We start from the raw sequence: 13,137 nt of genomic DNA, 5'->3' as shown, positions 1-13,137 counted from the left end.
TGATCAACCTCAATGGCTCCCACAGAAATCCTACTTCAGTGGAGACATCACTATTTGGCACTAAAGTGCAGCAGTTTAATACCTGCTGCTTCCTTACTGTCCAGGGTAAAACAGTAACAATTGCAGCAATTACTGCGATTCTCAAAGATGGAACCTAGAAAAACATTTTTTTTTCACCTTGTGAAAAAGCAGCAGTGGCGTAGGAGGTTAAGAGCTAGTGTATCTAATCTGGAGGTACCGGATTTGATTCCCAGCTCTGCCGCCTGAGCTGTAGAGGCTTGTCTGGGGAATTCAGACGCCAGCTGGGTGACCTTGGGCTAGTCACAGCTTCTCGGAGCTCTCTCAGCCCCACCTACCTCATAGGGTGTTTGCTGTGAGGGGGGAAGGGCAAGGAGATTGTAAGCCCCTTTGAATCTCCTGCAGGAGAGAAAGGGGGGATATAAATCTAAACTCTTCTTTTTCTTCATTATATGGTGTTGGGTCACAACTGTGATTACAGTCTCTGTCATTGTGAAGGTTCCCTTCTCATGTCTCCCAGGCCCCTATACAAAAAAAAAAAATCATTCAGTTTCCCCCTTTTTTCAGCATTTCCTTGGACAATAGTTTAAGATATTAAAGACTGTCATGTGCAAGAGAGTGACACTAGAAAATGGTTAGCATTTTGAAAAGTATTCATTCAGAATAACTGGGCATGGACTAGTATTTCAAGTGGGGGGAAAAAGGAACACAGGAATAAGAGGAATCCTCATCACTGAAAATGCTTTCCTTTATAAAAGACAAAAATGTTACGGTACGGTATAGTTAACTCTAAGAGCCGTAAAAATACTTAAACTCCTGGCTGCTTGAATAAAATTTTCCCAGGAGAAACTCATACACAGCAATGCAACACACACACGCACGCACGCACGCACACACACAGTTTAAGCACCAGCAACAATTATTTTAGGCACACAAGATTCTTTTCCAGTCACGTTTAGTCATCTTTCTTCAGTGTTTTGTTTCCGTTTTTTAGTGGCAATGACTACTAAATTTCCAAAGCCCAGGCGGAAAATTTTTCCCCTGTCTACCATATTATCCATGCATACATATGCACTGAAGAGAAGCAAGACAAACCTCATGAGAGTCAGAGCTACCCAAGAGTCCTCATTAGCAGGGTCAATTAAAGTGTGGTAACAGAACCACCCTTGTTCACATACACTTCAATTATAGAATTATCATAGTGACAGGCAAGTAGCCCCATACGCTTCCATCATATTTATTTCCATCTCCTTAACAGCTTTCTTTGCCTCTGTATTTTAGTGTTCCTTTTGTACAAATAACTTTGCTCCAAAATATTTAACTACTAGGATGTTGTGGGTTTTCTGGGCTGTATGGCTGTGTTCCAGTAGCATTTTCTTCTGATGTTTCGTCTGCCTCTGTGGCTGGCATCTTCAGATGTAAGTGAAACGTCAGGAGAAAATACTACTGGAACAGGGCCATACAGCCTGAAAAACCCACAACATCTTAGTGATTCCAGTTGTGAAAGCCTTCGAGAATATATTTAACTACTGATTTCTGTTTAGAACAAACACACAAGAAATTACCAGAGAGTGAAGAACATAGCACAACAAACAAGATGGACTGATCGCTTTTTTATTCTCTTAGATATTTCCCTGTGATTTTCTTATGGGACAAATAAAATAGAACATAAAAGTCAGCAGATACTAGCAAAACTATATATGAATAAAGGAAACCGTTTGACAGATGTTTTATGGCAAGTGGAGAAAAAAGGATTGTTCAGCTTCTAAAAAGCTTTAATTGGATCAGCTAGATGATTTAGGCTGCTTAGCATTTTCTGTAAGATGTTAGAAGTGTGATTTTTCAATTTGTTCAGTTCACCCCACACTGACAATGTAAGATACAGATTTCCTGTTCTGTTGTATAGCTATAACATATCTGCTGTATTTTCCAGTATGTACATAAAACTATTTGGTGCAACAAATTCCTGTGTTGCTTCCTCTTCTCAGCTACTTCTGAAGCATGTTGGCTTTCACTAGCACCTAGCAAAATGGCCTCTATAGAAAATACTAATTACTTTTTCATTCCAGATGGCTTTTGAATGAAGTGGCTGATTGACAGGGAAGGTACTAGATATTGAATGATGCTGCTGATTACATTCATTTTGCTATATTTAGTATCATGTTTGATTTTATTTAAGTTCATTTGCTGTATGTTATCTTGAATACTTTGCTACGGTAGAGAGGTGGTATAAAATTAATTATATTTGTTTACTATATAGTTCACCTTTCTCCCTGAGACTCAAAGTGGATTATACAGTATAAGACAATAGTTCATAGAAAGAGACATCTAATAAGCACACCATAGATCAATACAATCAATATGAAGAACATTCTAAAGAGCAATGTATTAGGACTAAACATCTGAATGTACATTGCATAATAGGCATTATATTCACTATAATGAAATTATCATTGGGTAATATGTGCAACAAAGTGATAATACAGTCTATATGCAGTGGTATAATCTATAGTCCTTTTCCTTTTATCAAGTACCTTCCTGATACATTCTGTTATAGGACATCCCTGACTCTCTGACAGAAAAACTCTCTTGAGCAATTCAACATAGTTTGTGGAATGACAGGAGCATAGACGCCTTCCTGACTTACTCAGGCCATTCCACTTGGTGGGAGCCACAACAGAGGAAGCACATGGCCACACTGTTGTTGATTTTGCACTTTTGCAGAGTGGTACCTAAGCAAGAGCCTGAACAGATGAGTGGAGTTGTGATAGAAGAGGTGATCCTCATTGTAATTTTACATTTTGGTTTTTATATATTTCATTTTATACATTACACTTATGTTTTAAGGCATTTTGAAATCCATAAGAAAGAAAGGTGGCCAAGAAATGTTTTAAACAAATAAGTAGTGGTTTTCACAGATCTGGCATGAGAGCGAGTTGATGTCTATGGTGGGAAAAAAATCATGTTTTTCAGTTAAGCCAAATAGTTCCTGCCTTTGTAACGTTTTTAAAATAAAGAGTTAGTTCAGTAAGTGTGGATATTGCTTTATTTCCCCTCCACCCCACAGTGTGTGGAAAGTGCAATCAATTCGACTCAAAGCAATCCCCTTGGGGTTTTCAAGGCAAGAAACATTCAGAGGTGGTTTTACATTGCCTTCCTCAGCGTGGGTTCAGAAGGTTCTCAGAGAACTGAGGAGCGGGAAATGAAACCTGGTTCTCCAGATGAGAGTTCTGCTGTTCCTAGCCAGAACTGACTTCCATTACAGCACAAAGAGTTTGAGATACAGTATAAAAATCTGTCTATGATAAATATTCTGGTTGTCAAGTTAGGAGTCATCACATGACGCAAGAGTCATCCCTTAATATAAATTTGATTATGGTCTTCAGGCTTAATCAAAATCCAATTAATTAACAAGCTTTGAAAAATCACTCAGGCAGAATCAATTTTCTAAAGGAACTCCTAAGCACTAAGGAATAAAACCAAAAAGTTTCCAAATCTTAACAAACTTCAGCAACTATTTGTATTCTGTAGATAATTAATCTCAAGTGACCCACAATATACAGCTAATCAGCTGCCTTCCTGTCTGTTTTGCCAAGATGATGCCTGAACTATTAATAAACAAAAGTTTCATTCAAGTGATGGGTACATTATCCTTAATTGTTGCAAGAATTTATCCAACACAAATGGCACTCACTCCAGAATAGGTCACTATGTTAAAAAATGCAAGTCAAAAGAAAAAAATGTTTATCATCGATACATGATATTTATAAATTATAACAGACTGAAGAAATTATATGAAACTCTGCTAATGAATGCAATTGTGCACATATCTCTCTTCCCATCTCTAAGCCAATATGTCATGTGATAGTCAAAAGAGTTTTAAATTGGTTTCCCTTGTGGCATGAAGAGTTGCTATTAGAAACATTAAATAAAGACACCACAGTGTGCATATGTAACACCTCATTGAAGGGGCTATCTGGACTGCAGGCTCATCATGACTGACTTATTTTACCAATAATTAAGCGCTAAGGGATGGAATGTTTGAGGACGAACCCTCCTCCAATTAGGAAGCAGAACTCACAAAGTTTGACATGAAGAGACTCCTGCTCCCCCATTGGTGGAGGGCATTCCATCCCCACCCCGGAGCAGCAGCACCTTGGCGGAGCTGCTTCAGAGCTGCACAAGCCCTCCCCGTCTCCCCCCCACCAAGCCTCCCTGCCCATGGATCCTCTAATCCTCTTGCAAATATAGGAGCAGAAAGTAACCATGTCACAATTCAGTATTTCTTAGTACTTCCCAGTACTGCTGCCTGTTCCAAGTCAACTATCCCTTCTGGAGTAATCATCCTCCAGCATCATCCCCCTTGAACTTCACCCTTTAAAGCAGGTATCCCACCTAGCTGCTTTACTTAGATGGATACTGTTGGTAGAACAAAATAGTCAATTACTGCAGGGCAGGAATCTATTCAATTACAAGGCAGCTCCACTTGTGAAACTCTAGAAGAATAAATTTACATTCAAAACAGCCCTTACAGAGAAACAACAGCCAAACAGCAGCTCCCCGCCCTGCCCCCCCAGTCTCTGTACCATGTGCACACACTTTAATCCTTTAAGAATGGGAATTAATGTGACACAAATGCATGTTTTCATTCGCTATCAACTCAAATTGCTCTAATCTGTACTGCTTTATTTTGCCTCTCTCCTATGACAAGCTTTCCCCTCCAATCCAGCAATCAGCTAAAGTAAAGAGACAGGACTCATTTGCCGGTGAGAAAGCGAGTGTGCTGACAGACTGGCAGCAGTGCCTAATCTGGAATTAAAGCCTGAGCATCTCCAAAACACCACTTCCTCATTTAATATAGGCCTTCCCTCCTCCAGAGATTTCTGTTTGAACCAACAAACCGCAGAACAAGCTGTCACCATAACAAAGTTACAGTCCCCTGCTTCGTTTCAGTCCAGGTTTGTTGCTGGCTGTGAGGTATCCTGAACATTCCAACTGCAACCACTTGTGCTCCTAAAATAGCTCTAGCCAAAGCTTAGAAGGGCAGAAGGTCACCTTTGCAATATCATTCCTAAAGATTCACTCAACATCCCTCTACAGGCCAGAGGATCCACATGTTAGACAAGACATACATGCTGTTAGGTGTTAAGAGTTCTCATTCTTTCTCTCTCGATGGTGCTGAACTAAAAATCTAAACTAGAACAGGTATATGATCCCTGTTTTAGAATTAAAGAGTAAATAGCTTCTGTGCCACCAGGCATAAAAGTCACTATATATTATACCCATGCCATGTAATACACACAAGGGAAGATCAGAAAGATGTGGGCATTGTGCTTACATACAATTTTAGTTTAGCATTGCAGAAAGGTCGAAATTTGCAACATGCCATTTAAACTTAAGACAGCTATGCAATGTGAGAGAGACTAATTTCAATGGGATGCAACTAACTGTCCACATGCACCCATGCTCAAACTACAATAACCGGAACAAAACCACAATATATAATCGCTAGATTCTAGTCCAGTAGTACCTTTGAGACCAACAAGATTTTCCAAGTATGAGATTTCAAGTGTCAAAGCTCCCTTTGTCAGATACCAGGAAAAAGTCCACACCCGGAAAAACCTGTTGGGTCATTAAGGTGCTACTGGACTTGAACCAACACAGCTACCCGCGGAAACTAAGAACATCCAGCTGGGGTTCTTGCTGATCCAAAACGAAAATCCATTCCACGGATTATCATTGGATGGTGTGATATTTCAGGAAAGCTGTATCTGTTACCATGTTACAGAGCATCGTATTAATATGCTGCTATTTTGGGTTTGTGTGTGCATGAGGTTTGCCATTTGACTAGACATCTTCAGCTCATTCTCTGGTAACTTATAGAGTGCAGGACTTATTTACAAAGGAAGTTTTTCCCCCCACACCAGTTTCCTCTGTGTACTACAGCCTCCATAACATCTCATGGTGGAAAGGACTGCTACCATTGTTTTTTTCTTGTTTAGGGAAATGTCAACCATTGATCCCTGCAAGGAGTAGGAATATTGACATTACATTTAAAGGGCTCAATCCCCCTTTCCCCGGCAATCTTCAATCTTGCGTTGGACAGGGGAACAACCCAGGACTGGGGGCAGGGAAGCCATGCAGGCACTGGGGAACCTCCTCACTTGTAAACAAGGAAACATGAAGAGACCCCCATTGTGAAGGTGAGGAGCATCAAGGGAAGCACTCCATGCATAATGGGCCTCAGTCTACTCTACTGTGTTTTATTTTACGCTGCGGAAAATTCTGTGATTACTTCTACTGCAATTAGTACTTAACTGGTGAAATAACTGTAATTATAGTAAGCCTCCATAGATTCCTACTGGAAAAGAAGATGACATATACATGCATTCACCAGAGCATTCTGAAGTATAAACAATTATCTTTATTAAAGATGGAAGAAGACAAACGTTTATGGGCAACATTAAGTAAATATTTAAAAACACTCCCAACCCCAAGTGAATCAGGCAGTAATCCCATAGCTCTCCCCTCCCTGTTGCAACAGAATTGAGCATGCAAAGAAGGTACTTTTTATTCTTAATGAAAGAGAATAAAAAGAAGCTACATCAGAGAGTTTTCAAAATTATCCTGTCAGCATCTCTTTCATTATCATTGTCCCCTTCTTTTCACACTCTTCCATCTTTACTTTCACAGCTGCTTCCATTAGACTGCTTTCCTGCATTATTTTTACTCTCTATTTTCACTGCTCTATAGCATCCCCTTCTACTGCCACCAGCAGGGTTCCCAGTTTAGTCTTCCAGCGTTCTGTGTTATGATGTCCTATAGCAGTGGTGGCGAACCTATGGCACTCCAGATGTTCATGGACTACAATTCCCATCAGCCAATTGGCCATGCTGGCAGGGGCTGATGGGAATTGTAGTCCATGAATATCTGGAGTGCCATAGGTTTCCCACCACGGTCCTATAGCATCCGTGACTTTTCCTAAAAGGTCTTTGTTTCCCACCCATTTCCTGCCTGTGAGCTCCCCATTTGGACTGTGGAGGAGCTCGGCAAATGTGCACTACGTGTCATTTCATTACATTATTTTCCTGGCAGTGAAGTGTCAGAACTAATAGATGCCAAAAAGCCTTTTGGAAATTGTGGACCTGAATCAACCATTTGATGAATGGCTTCTGCCACAGGGATGCCTGTTGCCTCTTGTGAGGAGGTGTCTACTATTTATTATGATGGTTATATGTACAACCCCATCAGCAAACATGGTGCCTTTCAGAGTTTTGTAAGTTTAAAAAGTGCCTGCTTCCAAGGAGTTTCTTATCTAAAACAGACAACTAGAAAACAACAGAAGCCAAAGCAGCAGAAACAAAGGTCACAGCAGCCGAACATCAGAAAATGAAGATGCACATACATTCAGTTCAGTACCCACTGTGTATAAAGCATAAGGTAAATAGGTGCAGAAAAACTGAGCTTTCAGAAGGCATCTGAAGGAGGAAAGAGGAAGAGGTGGCACATGTTCATTTTCATGAGCAAGTTTATAGGAGTGTGAAACAAGGAAGAACAAGTCAAAGGATGCAAGAAATCCTTGAAAGTCAGAGCAGGAGGTATTGGCTTGCATTGGGCATATAAGGGAACGGAAAGTCAGTGAAGATTTTGGTGAAGTGGAAGCCTGAGCTATGGGATTGGTGAATAGCTTTGACAGATTTGGACAAAGATAAGAAGACAGAACAATGAAGGGAAAGGCCACAAAGTGGTTATGGGATAAACAAAGCATGAACCAGACTTTTATCTAAAGAGACAGAGAGGAATGGATGGAATTTTGTGAGGTTGCATAGGAAAAAGAATGAGTAGGCAATAGATTCAATGTGAAGGAACAGACGAATAATGTTAAAGGCAACACTACATGCCCAGTCAATGGAAGATGAATGTTGAAATTGTTCACAAATACGGAGAATGATCCAATGAGAAGATCTGTGGGGTGACAGTATGACATGTCCCATCATGTTTAAGTGCATTTAAGCTAGGGATCAGTACTTGAGCAATACGTGACCTTGGCAGATTTGTTGCTGTCACACATTACAGGCAGATGGACCAGTGGATAAGCTTTGTGCATTTAAATATGAAGGACTACACAAAATTCTTATACTTCATCCACTGCCCATAACATGTATCAAGCATCCAAAATGCACCATACTAGAAGAGTCATCAAGATTACTCTTAATCATAAGGTCTACAATCCTGTACACAGCTAGGCTACTAAAGTCAAGGTAATTTTAAGCAGCCAACTTGCAAGACTGCTGCTGTGAAAAATGCCAAAAATTAGCTAACACAGACTTATCAGGAAAAAAAGGGAAGTGAACTTGCGCAAGATTCAGTAATTTTTGGCATTTATTTAATGAAGTGTTGGATCCCTACCGATCCGGTTTCCATGCTGGTCATGAGACAGAGACCGTGCTACTCGCCATTGTGGATGTGCTCCGGCTCCAATTGGATCAAGGTGGAACGTGCTGCCGGTATTATTAGATCATACTGCAGCATTTGATGTAGCAGACCATGAACCTCTGGTCCACCACCTCGCCAATGCTGGAGTTAGACGGACAGACTTGCGCTGAATGACCTCTTTCCTCCAGGGCCGGGGACTCGTCCTTATAATGGAGGGTCAGCTGGACTCCGCCCCTGATGCTCTCCAGCATTGTTTAGGAGCTGTGGCTGGCTGGTTGAAAACAAGCAGACTGAAGCTTAATCCAGTGAAGACAGAGATCCTGTGGCTGGGTCGAGGGGAGAGGCCGGGGAACTTCCAACTGCCAGCCTCAGAGGGTGAGGTCCTACATCTGGCCTAATCATAGAGTCTTGGTGTGACCTTGGATTCTACCCTTGCGTTGGAGGACCAGGTCACGAGAACAGCCCAGACTACATTTTTCCACCTTCGCCAGACTAGACACTTGGCCCCCGACCTCTCCCAATCTGACCTCACTGCAGCCATCCATGCGACAGCCACCTCCAGGCTAATTACTGCAACTTGCTCTATGCTAGCCTACCTTTGTTGCTGATCCGGAAATTAAACCTTGTTTAAAATGCAGCCACAAGGCTGCTTACAGGAGAAGCTAGCAGAGACCATATAACACCAGTCCTGTAATATCTACACTGGGTGCCCATCAAGTACCGGATCATCTTCAAAGTTTTGGTGTTAACCTATAAGGCCATAAGTGGCCTTGGACCCACATGTTTGCAGGACCGCACCTCCCAATATTGCCCTCAGAGACCTCTCTACTTGGTGGAGGGGAATCTACTGGTGGTCTCAGGCATGAAAGATATCCAGCTGGCTGCAACTAGGGCCAGGGCCTTTATGGCTATGGCCTCGGCCTGGTGGAACATGCTGCTGAGTAATATCAAGGCCCTGCGGAGCCTGACCCAATTCCACAGGGCCTGTAAAACAGAACTGTTCCGCCAGGCCTTTCCATCAAACCAGCCAGATGTTTCCAGATCACAAAATCTCCCCTGACCTCTCCCAATATTTTTTGCCATCTGGAGTTTTTAGCTGGATTGTTTTAAATGGTTTTATGATTGTTTTTACTGATTGCTATTTATAGGAATTTTATGTATGATTTCAGGCTTTATTCCACTGTAAGTTGCCCTGAGCTCGGGGGGCGGGGAGGGTAGGGGGGGTGGGTATGTATGTATGTATGTATGTATGTATGTATGTATGTATATATGTGTGTGTGTGTGTGTGTGTGTGTGTGTGTGTATGAATGAATGAATGAATGAATGAATGAATGAATGAATGAATGAATGAATGAATGAATGAATGAATGAATGAATGAATGACAGACAAAATATTAACTTTCCTCTCATTTTCAATTCTGGGGTAATTAATGCATTGCTCATGCAACAAAATTTAATACACCACAATGTAAACTAAAAAAGATATTTTGCTTATATTATGGATCTGACACAGAGGCATAGCTAGGGAAAATGGAGCCCAGTGCAAAAATCTGAGTTTTGCTGCCGCCCCCCCCCCCCCCCGGGTTTGTGTTTTTTGTATTTTTTAGTGTTTTCTCAGTTTTGGCCTGCAGGGGGCACAGTTTTTTAGGCTAGTTGCTAGTAGTATCAAAATTTCAGGGTATCTTTAGGATACTATCCTGATGATACCAGCTAGGTTTGGTGAAGTTTGGTTCAGGGGGTCCAAAGTTATGGACTCTCAAATGTGTAGCCCCCATCTCCTATTAGCTTCCATTCCATAACTTTGGACACCCTGAGCCAAACCTCACCTAACGTGGGTGGTATCATCAGGAGAGTCCCCCGAAACCTCCCTGAAATTTTGGTGCACTAGCTAGCCTAAAAACTGTTCCCCCTGCAGGCCAAAAGCTGAAAACACTAAAAATTACAAAAAACAAACCTGAAATTTTTGCTGCCTGTCCCCAGGAGTGTGCCCGGTGCAATGCGCGCACCCCAGTCCCCTTGTAGCTACGCCTCTGATCTGACATAATGTACATTTTAGTCTTTCAATTCTTCACAAGAAATGCTGACAAACTGATGCTAATTTTGCACTAATTGTGCACTAAAAACTGACACAATTGTAAATATTTCTTTTTAAAAACCAGATGTTATACATCACATAAAAGCAACTTTCCAAATGGAAAACAAAAGCCAGTTATTTTTTCTTTCCAAACATATACAGCATGCGCCAAATGCAATATTTCCAGCATTCTTCAGTGCAAATGATCAAGAGAGTGACAAAAATAGATTGTGTTTATGCAGCACAGATGCCAAATACAGCCGCTACACAATTCTCTTCCTCTGCTTTTGCCAATTCAAGGGAAATACAGGAGAAAATAAAGCAGTCACAAAGGACCCTAGATTCACCTAAAACCTACTTATTTGTCCAGCTTATTTGTTTAATTCAAGGCAGCATTATTTTTCTATTATGCCAGTAGATAAATTAATAAATTTCTCCCACTTTTTTTAGCAGGCCCAAGACTAAAGAATCCTGCTGATGGAAATGGTGCATTTAGATATGCCACATTATAACTGGCAATTGCATAGTAAGTCTAAGAACCAATGTGACGAGTAAAATGTTATGGAGCACAACATGAACAATTATTTCACCTGCAGCACAAACTAACTTTCTGAAATACTGTGTGCAAGTCTGACTAGGAACCAGCTTGTTCACTTGGCCAAGTAGTTTGCACGTGAATTCATCCAGTAGAGGGGTGTTAAGGGAACATCCAACTATTACGGCTTCGAGGGGTTCCTAGAAATTGCTTCTACGTTGCAGTATGCCAAATATCAGTGCTTAAAAGGCTTTCCACATTGATTATCCCACCTTCAGCCCTGGCAGCCACTAGTATTGAATTAAAGTTGTCTCCATGTGACAAAAATAGGCAGTGTTTCAAATGTTAGTGGTCAGTGCCTCCAGCATTACCAGGCCAAAGGTGATTTTCAACAGCATCCATATTGGCCTTTCAAGGAAGAATGAGTTTGGACTCTTACCATATCCTTTCACTTTTTAAAAGATTTCCCTTTGCCTCACTCTGCCTCACAAAAAGATGTTAGTAGATTGTATATTCCTCCCCCACAGAACAAAACACGCTGGACTTTCTTTGTTATAGAGCTCTGCCTGGGTCCTAGGGCCTACCTAGCCCTACTCCCCCATCTGCTTGAAAGTTTGATGATAGTCATTCAATAAATGCTCTTGTATAAAAGTGTCATGTTCAATAATGCACAAAAAATGATTTTGACAAAAGCAGCGAATAAAAATGAATAATTCTCATATTCATTCGGGATTATATTCTAATGCAGAAGTATACGATTTTCTCAACTGCTGAACCTCAATTGACCATATTAACATCTTTATCTGAGACAGCTCTTTCTTTCTCAGAAGCTGATGTTCTTCCACTCCCTTTTACCACTTTTGAAAGAGATTCTGTTACTTCCAATTTATACTAGGGACAGGTAGGCAGATGTTCATGATGCCAGGAACCTTTCATACCACAGAAGGACAGTACCATTATTAGTTATCCCAGAGGGAAATGTCTAAGCTGACCCATTTTGGTTCCATCAGATTTGGTTCCATCTCTAAGCCACTTAATAGAAAAACTACAATAATCTACACAAGTATCTATCAGTTCTAATTTTACTTACCCACCTACCCACCCACCCACCCACCCACCCACCCACCCATCCATCCATCCATCCATCCATCCATCCATCCATCCATCCATCCATCCATCCATCCATCCATCCATCCATCCATCCATCCATCCATCCATCCATCCATCCATCCATCTATCTGTATAAGTATTTCCCACCCGTCACCAAAGTGCCTGGGCAGGGCACCATCAGAATGAATTAACACAGTGTTTTACAAATACGTACTTTTTATCTCAAACATTTTAAAAGCTCATCATATTATAAGAGGACTTTATCACAGATACATTTAACTAGATGGATACAAAGACCAAAAAAAAGGGACAACTGTTTCATAGACACCAATAGGGTGATTCAGCTGGATGCCAGCATGGTGCGCTCAAAACATAGCAAGTTGTTGGTTGGCACCAAGTTGGTATTTCAAACTACTATTTAGAATTATTTGTTATAACAATTTGAACAAATCATGGTTTGCTGTGACATTTGAATGCACAAGCCATAGTTAGTTAAGAAGCAGAGATCTTTGGATTCACAGAGGTAGTACAGGGAAAGGCAATTCCCAGAGGTTAGTAATTGTTTTAGTGGGGATAGATATACTGACACTGTCATCTGGACAGCCCAGGCTAGCCCAATCTCATCAGACAGAAGGTAAGCGGGGTCAGCCCTGATTAATACTTGGATGGAAGAACACCAAGGAAATCTCGGGTTGCTACACAGATGCAAGCAATGGCAAACCACCTCAGTATGTCTGTGACTTGACAAAACTAAAAAAAGGATACATTAGGGTAGCAATCAAATATTCAATTAATTTATGTATGTATTTACATCCTGCTAGGCCCCAACACACCTTACCAACAGTAAATCTAAAGTAAAAATAAAAATCAAACAAGAAGAACAGTGTGGATTCAATGGGCTAGGAATCAATTTCTGGTTTATCCACAGTCACTATCTGTGAAGCATGGCTTTTGCCCCTAGCCA

At 41.0% G+C, this 13,137-nt stretch overlaps 1 protein-coding gene across 1 annotated transcript in view; it reads right to left on the bottom strand.

Moving 5' to 3' along the window:
* Positions 1 to 510: 510 nt before the first annotated feature.
* Positions 511 to 13,137, bottom strand: part of RNF150 (ring finger protein 150) — a 40,686-nt gene continuing 28,059 nt past the window's right edge. Inside the window, exon 2 of the mRNA XM_048509080.1 lies at positions 511 to 542. Coding sequence (XP_048365037.1) covers positions 526 to 542 — 17 coding nt within the window. The 3' untranslated portion in view covers positions 511 to 525. The remainder of the gene's footprint in view (positions 543 to 13,137) is intronic.

This window comes from Sphaerodactylus townsendi, linkage group LG10 (genome assembly GCF_021028975.2).
Source record: "Sphaerodactylus townsendi isolate TG3544 linkage group LG10, MPM_Stown_v2.3, whole genome shotgun sequence".
In the NCBI taxonomy this organism is placed as follows: domain Eukaryota; kingdom Metazoa; phylum Chordata; class Lepidosauria; order Squamata; family Sphaerodactylidae; genus Sphaerodactylus; species Sphaerodactylus townsendi.
The sequence above is the reverse complement of the archived record's forward strand: the minus strand, read 5'-3'. Positions and strand labels throughout refer to the sequence as shown.